This window comes from Chenopodium album, chromosome 3, assembly GCF_948465745.1.
Source record: "Chenopodium album chromosome 3, dcCheAlbu1.1, whole genome shotgun sequence".
In the NCBI taxonomy this organism is placed as follows: domain Eukaryota; kingdom Viridiplantae; phylum Streptophyta; class Magnoliopsida; order Caryophyllales; family Amaranthaceae; genus Chenopodium; species Chenopodium album.
In genome coordinates, this window is record NC_137836.1 from 3,828,811 (window position 1) to 3,846,198 (window position 17,388).

Here is a 17,388-nt window from a genome sequence, read left to right on the forward strand (position 1 = left end):
TTTAGGAAGGTGAGTAAAAACAATATAACAATGAAATTTGGGTGACTAAAAATGAATAAATAAATACGTAGTAGGATTTGGTCATTCTCGTGTCAGCGGCCCATTATATTGAGAATATGTTTTGTGATATATTTATGTTGTTAGCTAAAAGATTTTTACGTGTTACCTGTAGTGGATGTGCCTCTTGTGCTATATCAGGCTCATATTTGATCGTGTTATTTTTATGCCGGCTCAACACATGCATAGCACTATCGCGCTAAATACATACCACTTTATTTTAATCGGTTAAAAAAATAAAAATTAATGAAAAAAAAAAAACGATAACACATATATTTACGTCGTGCTTCACTAACATTGTGCTTGCTAAAATAAGCCTTATTACATTGTACTAATACCATTGTGATTTTCTAAAACACCTTATTTTCCTTGGGCCAATGTTCAATATAGCCTTTTTTTTTTAGATCATACAGAATGTTTAATGAGAGACATGGTAAAAGATGGATTAGTAACAGTATAACCACCATCAATTACAAAATTAGCACCACTCACAAATTTAGCTTCATCACTTGCCAAAAACAATGCTGCATTAGCAACATCCAAGGGATCTGATTTAACCCCTTTGAGCACATAAGATTCACGAATTACTTCATCGATTGTCTCCTTATCCATCCCCAATGCATTCGTTGCTAATGGCGTAGAAACAGCACAAGGCGATATCGCATTCACCCTAATACCATATTGTCCCAATTCAACGCACAAGTTCTTCATCAAACCAATTATTGCGTGCTTCGACATGGTGTATGCATGAGGTGCATCCAGAGCCATCATTGATGCAATGCTAGCCGTAAAGAGAATGACACCGGACTTAGCCGGAATCATTACCCTCGCGGCATGCTTAGCTCCTAAGAAGCCACCATACACGTTTGTTTCAAACACGCTTTTAAAATTCTCATTCGTGGTAGCTAAAATAGACGGGGTTGTGTCTCCGTATATACCAGCGTTGTTGAACATGATGTCGAGTTTTCCGTGTTTAGAGATGGTGAGATCAATGAGATTTTTGACATCATTGTCATCCGATACATTACAATGAATGTAAGTGATTATGTTTTCGTGATCGTTGTCGTTGATGGAAGCAATTATTTGATTGCACAAGGATAGTCCTAGCTCATCTTGGACATCTCCAACCACAACTTTGGCGCCGTGTTGTACGAAGAGTTTTGCTGTGGCCTTTCCTAACCCACTTGCTCCTCCGGTTATGATTGCAACCTTACCTTTCAACCTGCAAAGTTTTAATTGAAAATGGTAATTATATATCATGTCATCAGAAAAAGAAAAAAAAAAACAATCAAACAGTTCAGATCAAAAAATAATTTCAAAGTCGATTAAATAAGCAAAACTAAGATGGACTAAAATATTGCCCAAGGGTCTGTTGTCATTGACTGAAATGAGCTGAACTGAACTAAACTAAACTTTTTAGAGTTGGATTGAACTGAAAATAATTGTATGAGAATAGGCCCTAAGTGGCGTATATGGAATTAAATATGATTGTTGCGTGGTTCAACTTCAAATCCTGATGGTATGTAAATGGAAAAAATAAGAAAACTTTTATTGTAAACGTTCGACAATCTTTTAGGGGCGAAAAGAGTAAACTTCATGAGTTTTTGGTATAAGTTTTGTTATGGTCTTTCAATAGAGTTCATTAATTTTTTTAAAAAAATTGAATGTAAAATTGCTTGTACAATAGTGAAATAATCCCTTTGCATACAATATGAAACAAGAAATTAAAAGTGGAAAAGATAAATAAATTAAAGAAAATAAATAAGGAACATGAAGATTTTTTCATCTAAACTAATGAAAGGCCCAAGAGCGAGCCACAAGTAGACGAGTTTACAAAAACGGTACATTTTCTTTCTTAATAAAATGTAAACCTCTGTGAATTAAGAAAATGTCAACCTCTGTGAATTAAGAGATTATGATGCAGAGCAACTATATTGATGATGTGTTGTTCATTCTTGAATCTTGACCTCTTAAAATAAAAATAAGTGAATTAAGAAAATGAGCATTGAGCAAGAAAGAAGAATCACACCTCTGGGCAGTAAGAGGAGTCATTGATGATGTGTTGTTCATTCTTGACCTCTTTATTTTTATCCGCACTTTTGATATATTCTTACAACTTTTGCTCTCTAATAATTCTGTATAAATTATAGGGTGGAATTTGGAAAATGGTTCCTTTACCAACTTATCTATAAAGTGCATGCTTCCAAAAGACACGTACTTGGTGTATTATTTTGAAAACCTTGAGAGAGAGTAGTAATTTGGGAACACGTCAAAATTTATTTGTTAACTAGTTCTTTGTCCGAGCATTCAGAGGAAAAAAATTATACATATTTTTGTATGTGGGCTCATGGTGCGGGAGTGATTACTTGTATGGTGTTACTTGTATTCTAGGGTTACTTGTAGGTGTTACTTTTAATCTGGGGTTACTTGTAGGGTAACACCGGTTTTTGGTAAGGGTGTTACTTGTATTCTGGAATTACTTGTAGGGTGTTATTGATTTTAATCAGGGGTTACTTGTAGGATGTTACTGGTTTTAGTATGGGGGTTTGGTCTGGGGTTACTTATAGGGGTTAGTCAGAATACAAGTAACACCTACAAGTAACTCATACAATTCAAGTAACCCCAAAATACAAGTAACACATACAAGTAACTCATACAAGTAACTCATACAAGTAACCAAAAATACAAGTAGCACCTACAAGTAACCCCTGACAAAACCAGTAACGCCCTATAAGTAACCCCTGCCGCACTGAAAAACCTCTGAAAATAAATTATATTTATATATTATTATAAGAAAAAAAATTATACTTCATATTTATATATTATTATAGGTTTGTATTTGTTTATAGATTTTATATACATTTAATATTTTATGTATTCAAAATTGTTATTGTTTTACTCCGTATTATTTAGGCTGTAAAATCTCTCTCTTTTTTTTTTATTAATTATCTTATTATTTTTATTAAAAAAAATAAAATAAATAAAAAATTTTTGGCGGGAAAATTTTAATAGACACGACACGTATACTTCTGGGATAATGTTGGTGATTACTTTAATACTCGTATATAGTATTGATTGATTGCTCGGGCTGTGAAAATTCATGTACCTCGTACTCAAGCGAATCGTTTTCTCTAATTGAGCTAAGAAAACGTAGTGCTATGTTGTACTCTTGTTGATATTTAATTTATGAGTAATAATGTCAATATATTCCCAATTGAGCTAAGAAAATGTAGTGTTATGTTGTACTCTTGTTGATATTTAATTTAGGCAATATTGGTCGTAACATCTTGAAGTATGGCATAGATGCACTGAGCACCCTGAATTTTTCTTAGTAGCCAAAACACCACCAAGTATGGTGTAAGGTTCGACGTGTGTTTTAAATGAAAAATTCTGACCACTTGTTTCATCGAAGGAAGTGAGTTCGAGCTTGCCAAGTGGATGTCAATTGTTTACCATTTCTTTAAACTGTTCTGAAGGGTATGTAGGGCTGCAAATGATCCAATCCAAGCCAAGTCGAGTTTTTACTTGTTCGAGCTAAGCTTGATAAAGATTCCAAGTTTTCGATCATGCTCGAGCTTGAACGAGCTTCATAATATATTTTGTGTTCAAGCTTTATTGTTCATTAAGATTTTGCCTTGTTCGAACTCAGCTTGAGCTTGTTCATTTGTGATTCGAGCTCGAGCTTGAACAAGCTCTAATGTGAACAAGCTCAAACGTGAACGAGCTCAATCAAGCTAATATTAATCAACTTTGAAAAACTATAAGCATACTCTAATTATAAAATTCATTTGATGATATTCATTGTAACAACAAGATAGACAGTAATTGAGTATTTGATATTATGAATCAAAATTTTGAGCAAATATACTATTCACTTTGTTAAAAATAATACTCCATATATTTTAATTTTACAAGATATTATTAACATGGCTAATTTGATTATATACGATAATTGATTATAACTGATTTGGTTTCATATTAAAATTGAACTATTTTAAGAATAATTAAAACAGTGAAATTAATTGTTCTGAGCTTGAACGAGTTATAAACGATCATATGTACGAGTTATGAACGAGTGTTTGTGAACATTAACGAGCTGAGCACAAAGGTGTTCGAGTTGGGCTCGTTTACTTAAGGAGCCTCAAATTTTTGTTCAAACTCGTTCAATACTTGATAAACAAGCTTTGACCGAGCTTGTTTGCGAGTTGTTCACAAATGTATCGGCTCATTTGCAGCCCTACTGAAGAGTGAAGATTCACCTCATCCGATGAAATAAGTGGTCGGAATTTTTCATTTAAGGCATGTATTACACCTTACACCATAGTTGGTGGTGTTTTGGCTACCACGAAAAGTTCAGAGTGCTCAGTGTACCTAAGCCATACTTTATGTGTTACAAGCTTACAACCAATTTTGCCTTTAATTTATGATAATGTCATATGTGAATCCATATATTAGATAAGCCTTAACAGTCTCATCCTAAAATGTGAATCCATATATATATATATATATTTTCTTTTTCTTGAAAAAAAAAGTAGGTATAAATTGTGCAACCATGCCTTATAGATCCAACGTCTCTAAAGAGACACAAATAGATAAGCCAAGCAAAAGCACAAGCCCAAGCACAAAAGGCGTCTTGCCTAGCCCAAATACCAAATTACCAATTTGTTATACACACATTGATTTCGTGGTTCATTATGTGTTAAGACTGGTAGCTATGTTCATAGACAATTTAAAGAAGAGTACATTTTTTTGTTCATAAATGGGAATGTTCATTACATTAATAAACATTAACATACTTAGTAATCCTTACCCATATTACAGTACAGAGTACTCTCTCTGTCCCTAATTGTTTGCTCCACTTTCCTTTTTAAGGTGTCCCCAAAAGATTGCTCCATACTACTTTTGGCATGTTTTCCCACTTGCATTCTCTCTATCTCTCTCCTCATTGATATTTGTGTCAACCCATGTGCATCATTTTTAGCCCAAAGCCTTAATAAAGTAGATTTATGGTTTGGGGCAAACAATTGGGGACAGAGGGAGTATATACTAACATACATAAGCCTTATTACATTGTATATATATGAACATGGGTTCGTATACATGGTCCATGCATTTTATAATCTCATTCATACAATATGTTTATTGAGAGCCATTGTGAAAGATGGATTAGTGACAGTATAACCACCATCAACAAAAAGATTAGCACCACTCACAAACTTAGCCTCATCACTTGCCAAAAACAATGCTGCGTTAGCAACATCCAAGGGCTCTGGTGTAGCCCCTTTGAGCACATAAGATTCTTTATTTATTTCGTCGACCTTCTCCTTATCCATCCCTAATGCATTCATCATTAACGGCGTAGATACAACAGTCGGAGATATCGCATTCACCCTTATGCCATATTGCCCCATTTCGACACACAAGTTTTTCATTAAACCGACTATTGCGTGCTTTGACATGGTGTATGCATGAGTTGAGTCGAAGCCCATCACTGATGCAATGCTAGCCGTAAAGAGGATGACACCGGACTTAGCCGGAATCATCACCCTTGCGGCATGCTTAGCGCCTAAGAAGCCACCATACACGTTTGTTTCAAACACGCTTTTAAAATTCTCATTTGTGGAAGTTAAAATAGATGGGTTTGGGTCTCCTAATATACCAGCGTTATTAAACATGATGTCGAGTTTTCCGTGCTTAGTGATGGTGTGATCAATGAGATTTTTTACGTCGTTGTCATCGGATACATTGCAATGAACATAAGTGATTATATCTCCGTGATCGTTGTCGTCGTTGTTGTTAGAAGCAATTAGTTCGTTGCACAAAGAAAGGCCTTGCTCATCTTGAACATCACCGATCACGACTTTGGCGCCGTGTTGGACAAATAGTTTTGCTGTGGTCTTTCCAAACCCACTTGCTCCCCCTGTTATGATTGCAACCTTACCTTTCAACCTACAAAATTGTGATGCTTCAACAAATTATACTTAAATAATCATAGTTAGTTGATTTGTTGTGAAACTGCCAAAGGACAACTTTATTTAACTACTAAGTATTTCTATCAACCCTTTTATTGACACATTCTAGTATAAGAGGTGTCAAAAACTGACCCGACTTAAAAGTAACCCGATTGTGATTTTGACTTGTATGGACACTATTATTTAACCACCTTAGCTTGTCAACTGAGTTTACACCTCTAGTTTTTATATGTCACTCACATGTTCAAGTAACACAACATACATACAACTAATCAATGCTCCGTATCTCTTTTTGGTGTTAAGAGAGCCACAAGGACGAGGGTGAGAATTGATCCCAAGATTTCATGCAACTAGGAGGAAAGTTCTAACCACTCGAGGTATCCCTCACTCTCCTCTGTGTCTCTTAGTAGTCTGCTATATAATAATTTAGTTAAATACCATGCAGCAAGGCCTTAACATCGTTTCCACTTTCTTATTACTATATACTACGTATATATTAAAGGTCTGATTGACTCAATTGAGCTGAATTGAACTGAATTAAATATTTTATGAGAGAAAAAATTAATAATTAAACTGAACTTAACTGAAAATAATCTGAATAGAACAGGCCCTAAGGGGAAAATATTTTTTGAACCCATATTAAGGGTAAAATTGACTTATCATCATTTCTGAAAATATGAATTTGTCTGTAGCGACAAATTTCACTTGGGTCATGTTTGGTAATTGGCTTTTTAATGGCTTTTTGGTTAGCTTTTGGCTTTTGGCTTTTTTAGGTGGTCAAACAACCAAAAAATGTGTTTGGTAATTGGCTTTTTAGTCAGTGAAAAAGCTGGCTTTTAAGCCAAAATGAAAAAGCTGCTTTGAGTAGCTTTTTTGTTGGCTTTTGGCTTGTTGGCCCACAAATTATCTAATAAACAGCCAACAACCAACAATTAATTTACCAAACACTTTTATAAACAGTCAGCTTAAACAACCAATTTCAAAAGCCATTATAAACAGCCAAACATTCCAGCTGGTCAAACAAGCCAAGTGAACCAGCCAACAGCCAACCGCCAACAGCCATTTACCAAACAAGGCCTTGATAATACACTCGTTTTGCTTTATTATACATCGTAATTGATATCATCAATATTTCATCAATGAAGCCTAGTTTTGGAGAATTTTAATCAGATCATTTTCGTCAAAACAAACAAAACTTAACTTGTACCAAAAATAATTCAAAGAATAATCATAAAAAATAAAGTAACAAAATTTAACCACACATATTTTGGCATTGTAGACATGAAATTAATCCATCAATCCCGATTATTTTTGTTATATGTTACCACTTCTATCATAATAACATTACAGATCTTCGAAGCTAATAAGTTAAATGAATTCTTTCATGAGATCGAATATTTTACTTTATTTAGTATGCATACTTAATACTTTAATTACACAAAAACTAAGACAATATTTCACGCAATTAGAAAAAAATATAAAATAAAAAATTAAGTGAATTAAAAATGAGCAAGAAGAAGTAATTCAAACCTCTGAGTTGTAAGAGGAGCCATTGATGACATGTCGTTGATTCTTAGCCTCTCTTTATTTATCAACGCTTTGGATAATTAAATTTCTTACAAGTTTTGATCTTTAATAATAATTCTCTATTAATTATTATTGGGACGAAAATGGCACCTTCTACAACTTATGTGTAAAGTGCATGATGCTTACAAATCACGTGTTAAATAGATTAATAGGAGATCAGTTGGTAACATATCTAATCACATACATTATTGCTTTTTACTATAGATCTATTGACTTATTGAGTGGCATGTTTGGGAATTAAATTAATAAGAGAGGAATAGTTTTTTGTGTGGTATTGATCTAGGCCTAGATATGATCCTTGTAGGAGGTAAATCCATCAATTTGTGTACTTATTTAAAAACCTTGGGAGGGGATTGAAATAATTTCCTAAAGATGGGTACTAGTCGGGAGATGCTAGCACGTGTGTTGATGTCAACATGTCTCATGCTAAAGAAGGTCATAGTAAATTATTTCTTTGTATAAGAATGTTAGTGATTATGATAGTAGTAGTGGACTTGTGGTACTATGTAGTGGTAGGGCCCTAATGCATTAAAAACTCAGCCCATGGCCTAACCTGTGAAAATTGGGTACCCTACTACCATAGTACCTGGTTAGTGGTAGAGAAATATAGTGGTAGAGAATAGTCAGAATGGCTGTGATTTGTAAAATGTAAGCTTTAAATAGTTGCAATTGACAAATTTTCCTTTTATTGTTCAAGTAATAAAAGTTTTTTGATGATAAAGTGGAATGAAAAGACATGTATCCACCTTAGAAATTGATGTTGCTTAACTCACCTAAATTGATATTATTATTGATTGATTTATCAGTTCACTCCAAATTCAAACAATTAGCAATTGAATTTGACACATTAAAAAACAACGAGTGAGATCCAGATGGTAATCACATTGGAATTAACACAATAAGTGTGTCGAATTCTTTGGCTGCAAAGTCCTTAAATTCATCCAAAATCTATCTCAAAAGTGGAAAACAAATTAGAGTGAAGATTGAACACAATGGTTGGACAAAAATGCTACAAATATTTGTGGGTTATGAAGGAAGTCCATTAAAAAGTTTCATAAATTACAAACTAAAAGTCTCAAAGAAAATGTGAATTGCTAAATACCGCCAACATTTTTTATCAAACCGCCAACAAAAGTGATGAAGGGACAAAACTACCCTTACTCATCCCCACTTTGCTTTCTCTCTCTTAAGTGCATCAATCCTCAAACTCAACCGTCAACCACCACAAAAGCAACCATCATTGCCACCACCACTCACGCCTCCACAACCACCACCATGCCACCATGACCACAACCACCACCATCACTGCCCGCAACCTCCAAGAGGTACCAGTTTTTTTGTTTAATTTTTTTTTGTTGCCGAAATTCCCAAAGAACCAGCAGCAACAACCATTAAAGAAACAACCCACCACCTACCCTCGTCGGTAGGAAGGTGGTGGTTTCCTTTTAAATTCAGCAACCAGCACAACCGACACGCAAAACCGGTCACCCGGGACGGTAACCGGTTTCCAAAGTCGGTTGACCATGGTAACCGGCGTGCAAAACCGGTCACCCATGACGGTAACCGGTTTCGAACGCCGGTTACCATGGTCAACCGACTCTGGAATTCGGTTACTCTCCCGGGTGACCGGTTGTGTTGGTCGCCGGAGATTGTTAAAAAAAATCGAGTGAGATGACAAACTGGTATTTCCGACCACCATGATGCCATTTAATCACCTCCAATCCTTGCTGCCGCTGTCCTTCTACCTCCGGCAAACAACCGCTGCTTCCCTTCACCTCCGACGTACAGCCGCCGTTGTGGTTGGGAAGTGGTGGTTGACTTGCGCCCCTAATGAGAGAGAAACAATAAAAGAGAAAGAGGAAGATGGAGGTGGGAATATAGTAAGGGCATTGAATTGGTGTCCATTCACCTTAAATGTTGGCGGTTTTGATAAATATTGTTGGCGGTATTTAACACCCCCCAAGAAAATCTCAAGTCAAGTAAACTTGGGTTTTACCAGCTTCAACTGGTACACTCACTGAGACTCATCAAATACATGATTGGATTTTCACTTCTACAATGTTGCCTTACTACACTGTCAAGGATAACAAGAAGAAGGACATCATATTCAATTCGCGAGTGTGTTAGCAGTTGTAGGGGCGTTGTTTATCTTTGCATTGATTGCAATTCCTGTGTTTCGACTAGAGGTGATCATTGTGCGGGTCGGGCCAGGCTGAGGTCGAAAAAATCAGCCCACTCATTGGGCCGGGTCGAGCCAAACTTCGGGCTGGATATTTGCGCCCAAAATGGCCGGGCCGTGTGGGCTTTTCAGGCCATTTTTCAGGCTGGGCCAAAAAATTAACTAAAAATGCGTAAAACCGCATTCCCAAACCTGTCCCCCAAAAAAATAAAATTTTAGGCCGGGCCAAAAAAACCTGCCCAAAATCGAGCCGGGCTATCCTTGATTGGGTCTAGTTTCGACGTAGAATGATCAAGAATAGGGAAAGGATTCGGAGAATGGAAGGGCGTGGGAGGCAGTCAGCTGTCGCGGCTTCAGGAAGTTTACGTACAAACAACTTGCTAAGGCTACTAAGAATTTTAGTAAGGGTAATTTGTTAGGGACTGGTGGTTTTGGAAGTGTTTATAAAGGGCATATTTTGGATCCTCCTCAGACTATTGCTGTCAAGATGATTTCATCTACCTCTTAACAAGGTTGGTGTTATTAATTTTCTTAATTTTCTTGATTTTCTTCATGTTTAGCTTGTTACTATATTTCTGTTGCTGTATTGCTTCAAAATAGTTATGCCTTATTATTAGGAGTAGTAGTAGTTACGTGTACTTGGTCATGCCTAAAGGCTTTAGGAGTATGTTAGTGGGTCAATTTGTTTATTAGTCAATTGCATGCTTATTGTTGTTGAGAAATATTAGGAGATATAGTGGGTTTGTTAGTGGAGTCTGATTTACTAATAAGCAATAAAACATAATTAACTTATCTCTTGATGCGTGAACCAAACTGACAATAGCCGCGTCGTGGAGAACCACTGACCTACAAGACGATTCCGCGCTACCTCCCGGTGTAGTAGACAGTTGCGGTCGCCCTCCAGAATAAGCACGGCGCCGGAGTTTATGTGCACTCACAAACCCGACTGGAACTCAGAATACTTGCCCAGAAAACAGAACGAGGAGAACATGTGTTTTGATAATTTTAGAGAAGAGAGAAGACTGATTGTGTTATGTGTTTAGACTGAGAAAACCACCAAGTATTTATAGGCTGAAGAGGAAAAACGGGAAGCATAAAAGGTGGGAAGAATCTGGCCAAGAAAATGACCAGATTAATTTAGTCAGTCAACAACCGAGGCAAGAAACAAGGAATTAATCAGTCAGCTACAATCAAGGAATTAATGATTGAATTAATTCCGTAATCCCAACAGTCAGAAAAGAATAATCCCCACAGACAAAAAGGAATATTCTGTTCAGCAAAGAAAGGGAAATAAAATTTCTCCAAAAAGATAACAAGGACCTACGCCCGCGCATCGCATTCCCCAAGGCCCGAGGCCCGAGCCCGAGCCCGACCCGGGCCTGCCCGGCCCGGCCCGGCTCGGCGCGCGCGCGCGCGTGTGTGTGTGGAGTAACACACACCTCCAACTCACTCAACGAAGTAGTGATAAAGCACTACAATATAAAAACAAGGAAACACCTCACTCCCCAATCAATGTGGGACTTTGTTTTTCCCCAACACTCTTGTTTTTTTATCTCAAGAACTTCCAACAATCCCCCACAGGTTCGAAGATATGAAAAAGGAGAGAAAGGAAAAATAAATTCTGGGCAAAACAAAACAATTGCGTAAGTGTCAATGTCTCGCGACTTGAATTAACACATAGTGGACATCAAGCTATGATCCCTCACCTACCAAGTGACCTTCGTCTTGAACTCAATAGGGAGTTAGGGACCCATCACTTTGAGCCACACAATTGAACATGTATAATATTATGAAATTCCGCGAATAAAGGTGACGCATTATACTAGCCATACGTCCAGCCTGGATGCTCATAGGTGCTCTAGAGTATAAGCCCACGAAATACTCATAGGAAGTGGCCACACTTCCACACCTAAGTAGGTGAACTCCATCAAGTGTGAGCTACAACACACCTCCAAAAATATGGATATGGGTTCATTAAGAGCTGTATGCTCAACCTTCTTCTCATATGTAGCTAAGCACAAAACAAACATCTAGAGATGGACAAATAAAATAAAAATGTGCTTCCGAATTATTACATAATGTTCCCCTTTGAACTCATACTGAGTAGGAGTTCATTATTTCACAATTCATACAACGGGCTTTAGCCCCATCTCTTCCGATGTTTCCAAAACTAGTTTTTTACATAGGCCTTTAGTTAACGGATCCGCAATGTTCTTTTCGGACTTAACATAGTCAAGTGATATCACCCCTTCAGACAACAAATTTCTGACGGCTTTATGCCTCAGACGGATGTGTCTCTTCTTCCCATTATAGGCATGGTTGTGTGCAACAGCAATAGCAGCTTGCGAATCACAATGAAGTGCAACTGAAGGAGCTGGCTTCCCCCACAGTGGAATATCTGCAAGCATGTTCCTCAACCATTCTGCCTCATGACCTGCCAATTCAAGAGCAATAAACTCAGATTCCATAGTAGACATAGAAGTACAAGATTGCTTACAAGATTTCCAGGATACGGCTCCACCCCCAAGGGTGAAGACATAGCCACTAGTGGAGTTAACTTCATCATTATCGGATACCCAGTTGGCATCACAAAAACCCTCCAAAACTCCAGGAAATTTGGAGTAGTGCAAACCCCAATCCATAGTACCCTTAAGGTACCTAAGCAACCTCCTTAGAGCAATCCAATGATCACTGCTTGGATTATGAGTGTACCTGCTCAACCTACTAACAGAATAAGCAATGTCAGGTCTAGTGTAGTTCATAAGAAACATAACACTACCAATAATTCTAGCATATTCAGACTGATTAACTGGATTACCATTATTTTTCTTTAGGTGGAAACTTGGGTCATAGGGAGTCTTAACTGGATCGACATTAAATGAGTCAAACTTTTTAAGAAGTTTTTCAACATAGTGTGACTGATTAAGACAGATGCCATTTGGAGTCCTTTTGATTTTAACTCCCAAAATCACATCTGCCTCACCGATGTCTTTCATTTCAAAATTCGAACTCAAAAACTGTTTTGTCTCTTTTACACGATCCAAGTTAGTCCCAAAAATCAACATATCATCCACATAAAGACAAATAATTACACAACCATTACTATCATGCTTAAAATAAACACAAGAGTCACCTTCATTAACATGAAAACCATTACCAGTCATAGTCTTATCGAATTTGTCATGTCATTGCTTTGGAGCTTGCTTAAGCCCATACAACGACTTGACTAACTTACAAACCTTTTCCTCTTGTCCTGGAACAACGAACCCTTCAGGTTGGACCATGTAAATCTCCTCATCCAAGTCACCATTCAAAAATGCAGTTTTGACATCCATTTGATGAACAACAAGATCAAAAATGCAAGAAAGAGCAATTAAAGTCCTAATGGTTGCAATTTTAGTAACAGGGGAGTAAGTATCAAAATAATCAATGCCAAACTTTTGAGTAAAACCCCTTACCACTATCCTTGCCTTATACTTGTCTATGGATCCATCGGCCTTTAACTTTTTTCGAAAGATCCCTTTACAAGTAATGGGCTTACAACCTCTAGGAATTTCAACCAATTCCCAAGTGTTATTATTGAGAATTAATTGTAACTCACTATCAATTGCTTCTTTCCAAAAAACAGCATCAACTGACCTCATTGCCTCATCATAGGTTCTTGGATCATCTTCCAAAAAAAAAAATATGCACAAAATCATCATCAATTAAGGAAGATTCAGATAAACAGAAAGTAATAAAATCAGGACCAAAACTGTTTTCCTTTCTTGCCCTTTTGCTTCTCCTTGGCTCCAAAACAGAATCATCGTTAGTAATAGGAGCATTAGCAATAGGTAAACTAACAGAACTACTAGCATGCAATTCACTATCATTAGAAGGAGACATTTTCAAAGGAAAAATGTTCTCAAAGAACTCAACATCTCTTGCTTCAATGATATGACCACCTGCATAAGAGTTGTTAGCACCTTTAACAAAGAAACGATAAGCTGCACTTTGATAAGCATAGCCAATAAAAATAGCATCAACAGTTTTGGGACCAATTTTATCCCTCTTGAAACTAGGTATGCCTACTTTTGCTAGGCACCCCCACACTTTCAAGTATTTCAGGTTTGGCACTCGACCCTTCCATATTTCGTATGGAGTCTTGTCAAGCTTCTTGTGAGGAACCCTGTTCAAAACATGACAAGCAGAAAGCATAGCCTCCCCCCACATGTTATTAGGAAGCCCAGAACTAATAAGCATAGAATTCATCATATTCTTTAAAGTTCTATTTTTCCTTTTAGCTATACCGTTTTGTTCGGGTGAATAGGGAGCCGTCGTCTCATGAACAATGCCAAGTTGCTCACAAAATGCCTTAATAGTGTCAGGGCTGTACTCACCACCCCTATCACTCCTAACCCTCTTGATCATTTTGTCCAACTGGTTTTCTACCTCAGCTTTATATTTGAGGAACATTTCCTCAGCTTCGTCCTTAGACCTAAGAAGATAAACCATGCAAAAACGTGAACAATCATCAACAAAAGTAATATAATACTTTTTACCCCCTCTACTTTCGTGATTATTAAAATCACCTTAGTCACTATGAACAAGTTCTAGTACTTCATTATGTCTATCTACTGATTTAAATGGCTTCTTAGTAAATTTGGCTTCAACACAAACTTGACATTTCGAAAAATCAGTGTTAGAAAAACTTGGAATCAAATTTAAGTGTTTAAGCCTTTTAACAGAATCAATATTAACGTGACCTAATCTAGCATGCCATAAATCAATAGACTCAGCAATATAAGCAGAAGAAGTACTAGCATTCTTATTCATAGTGTCAACTTTAACATCAAGAGTAAAAAGCCCCCCATTACAAAAGCCCTTCCCCACAAATTCCCCATTGCGAGTAAGAACTAATCTATCAGAATCAAAGGAGAGCTTCAGTCCAGCTTTCATGAGCAAACTGCAAGAAATTAAATTCCTGCGCATTTCTGGAACATGCAAAACATTAGTGAGAGTAAGCAATTTTCCAGAAGTGAGAGTGAGAGCGATCTTCCCTTTGCCTTGGATAGAAGCAGAAGCTGAGTTGCCCATGAAGACATTTTCACCTTCAACCTTGTCATAGGTAGTGAACATGTCCTTGTTGGCGCAGATGTGCCTGGTAGCTCCAGTGTCAACCATCCACTCAGCAGCATTACCTGTAAAGTTAGCTTCTAAAACAACAACAACAATAACATCAGAATCCTCAATAAGATTTGCTTGACTTTGCCCATTCTTTTTCTTGAACCTGCAATCTTTAGCCCTGTGACCAGTCAAACCACACTCATAACAGATTCCCTTAAACTTGTACTTCTGAATTTTCCCATTAGGCTTAAGGTTACTGTTTTTGGCTTTGGACTGGTTGTTTGATTTGGGTTCAACAAGGTTGGCTTTGGCAGAAGAAGATGAAGGAAAAACAGAAGGGGTTTTGTCTTTGATACGGTTTTCCTCCTCAATTTTGAGGTGGGCAGCAAGTTCCTCTAAGGTTAGGTCTTTCTTTTTGTGCATGAGTTGGTTACGAAAATCCTTCCAAGAGGGAGGGAGTTTCTCAATCAGAACAATAGCAAGGGTAGTATCACAAATAGACAGACCTTTAACATCCATATTAATACAAACACTCTCATAAGCATGAATCTGATCAATAATAGGCTTATCATCAACAACTTGAAAACTTAACCACTTACTAACACAATAACGTTTAGTACCAGCATCATCAGTTCCATATTTTTTTCTCTAAAGCATCCCAAATATCCTTAGCATGATAAAAACCCATATAAATATCCAACAGACTATTCGACATATAATGCAACAACATGCCCTTACAGCATCCTTAGCAAACTTAACATCACTTTCAGACAAATTATCCTTATCATTAGGTTCAACAATATCATCAAGAACATATGCAACATCAATTTGCTCCAAATAAAAATGCATCCTAACAGCCCAACGTTTATAATTCTTTCCATCAAGAGGTTCTAACTTAGACATATCAGGAATCAGAAACTTGGAAGCCATATTCGTCTTTTAGATTGATTTACTAATAAGCAATAAAACAGAATTAACTTATCTCTTGATGCGTGAACCAAACTGACAATAGCCGCGTCGTGGAGAACCACTGACCTAAAAGACGATTCCGCGCTACCTCCCGGTGCAGTAGACAGTTGTGGTCGCCCTCCAGAATAAGCACGGCGCCGGAGTTTATGTGCACTCACAAACCCGACTGGAACTCAGAATACTTGCCCAGAAAACAGAACGAGGAGAACATGTGTTTTGATAATTTTAGAGAAGAGAGAAGACTGATTGTGTTGTGTGTTTAGACTGAGAAAACCACCGAGTATTTATAGGCTGAAGAGGAAAAACGGGAAGCATAAAAGGTGGGAAGAATCTGGCCAAGAAAATGACCAGATTAATTTAGTCAGTCAACAACCGAGGCAAGAAACAAGGAATTAATCAGTCAGCTACAATCAAGGAATTAATGATTGAATTAATTCCGTAATCCCAACAGTCAGAAAAGAATAATCCCTACAGACAAAAAGGAATATTCTGTTTAGCAAAGAAAGGGAAATAAAATTTCTCCAAAAAGATAACAAGGACCCACGCCCGCGCATCGCATTCCCCAAGACCCGAGGCCCGAGCCCGGCCCGGCCCGACCCAGCTCGGCGCGCGCGTGTGTGTGTGTGGAGTAACACACACCTCTAACTCACTCAACTAAGTAGTGATAAAGCACTACAATATAAAAACAAGGAAACACCTCACTCCCCAATCAATGTGGGACTTTGTTTTTCCCCAACACTCTTGTTTTTTTATATCAAGAACTTCCAACAGAGTCATGCTCCTATTATTAAGTAATTAGTTGGCATATTTTTCAGCTTTATTTTTGTACGTGATATTGGCCTATATAAGGCAAGGCAGTGATCTTTTGTTTAATTGTGTTAAAATTGCTATCAGATTAATCAAATATGTATTTTTCATCTCTCTCTTTATAGTTTCTAACAATTTCTGTTTACTCTTTTTCTAGATGAAATCATTACATATTCATAATAGCATAAATTGTTGATACTACGTATATATTTTTTGTGGTACATAACTACATATATATGTGTTGGAGAGTGTACTAAACTAACATTATTGGTGTAAATTTTTTGGTGCTATATATGGTAATAGACTAATAGGTAGGGGTGGTTCTGAGTATGTGTAGAGTGGTCGATTACACAGGGCCCCTAAGTGAAACTACTATAAAAGGAGGCGTGCCCCATTCATCTTCAAGATGAACAACATTGTTTATCATAGGGGCATATTGTAAATAAGTAGAACAGTGGTTTTTCCACATAGGTTGCGCAGTCGTACATAGGTCTTAGTTGGAGGACACGTGCGAAATCAACTCCGTTAAGCCGTTAGTGAAGCTCCGTTAAGATAACTACCTGCCGTCAAATTTTTTTTGTGTAAATCAAAATATCCATTTTCCTACCTGGTTGTAGCTGAGGAACGCAGTCGAGTCTCGAGAATGGGTAGCTTCAATCAAAACTACTGGAGATGCTCAAACAAGTAAGCGATTGAGTGTTGGATAATGGT

At 37.1% G+C, this 17,388-nt stretch overlaps 2 protein-coding genes and 1 pseudogene across 3 annotated transcripts; 1 reads left to right on the forward strand and 2 right to left on the reverse strand.

Annotated features, from left to right (window-relative positions):
- Positions 1-306: 306 nt before the first annotated feature.
- Positions 307-2,213, reverse strand: LOC145610608 (short chain aldehyde dehydrogenase 1-like). Of its 2 annotated transcripts, none has more exons than XM_081665920.1 (2): positions 2,087-2,213; positions 307-1,279 (listed from the first exon to the last, which is right to left on the reverse strand). In XM_081665920.1, the coding sequence occupies exons 1-2, from the start codon at positions 2,125-2,127 to the stop codon at positions 463-465; spliced, it is 858 nt and encodes a 285-aa protein (XP_081522046.1). In that variant the 5' UTR covers positions 2,128-2,213; the 3' UTR covers positions 307-462. The 2 variants fall into 2 exon arrangements, with proteins under 2 accessions (XP_081522046.1, XP_081522051.1); XM_081665925.1 differs by lacking the exon at positions 2,087-2,213 and adding an exon at positions 1,903-1,937.
- Positions 2,214-5,077: 2,864 nt separating this feature from the next.
- Positions 5,078-7,733, reverse strand: LOC145610623 (short chain aldehyde dehydrogenase 1-like). The gene is made up of 2 exons (XM_081665936.1): positions 7,560-7,733; positions 5,078-6,006 (listed from the first exon to the last, which is right to left on the reverse strand). The coding sequence occupies exons 1-2, from the start codon at positions 7,589-7,591 to the stop codon at positions 5,184-5,186; spliced, it is 855 nt and encodes a 284-aa protein (XP_081522062.1). The 5' UTR covers positions 7,592-7,733; the 3' UTR covers positions 5,078-5,183.
- Positions 7,734-8,373: 640 nt separating this feature from the next.
- LOC145624738 (L-type lectin-domain containing receptor kinase IX.2-like) overlaps positions 8,374-17,388 on the forward strand; it is a 35,847-nt pseudogene continuing 26,832 nt past the window's right edge.

Bases quoted from the DNA above. Each gene is read 5' to 3' on its own strand.
- LOC145610623 (XM_081665936.1), bottom strand. From the start codon at position 7,591: ATGTCATCAATGGCTCCTCTTACAACTCAGAG. The intron at 6,007-7,559 runs GTTTGAATTACT...ACAATTTTGTAG, and splicing joins GCTCCTCTTACAACTCAGAG to GTTGAAAGGTAAGGTTGCAA.
- LOC145610608 (XM_081665920.1), bottom strand. From the start codon at position 2,127: ATGAACAACACATCATCAATGACTCCTCTTACTGCCCAGAG. The intron at 1,280-2,086 runs GTGTGATTCTTC...AAAACTTTGCAG, and splicing joins ACTCCTCTTACTGCCCAGAG to GTTGAAAGGTAAGGTTGCAA.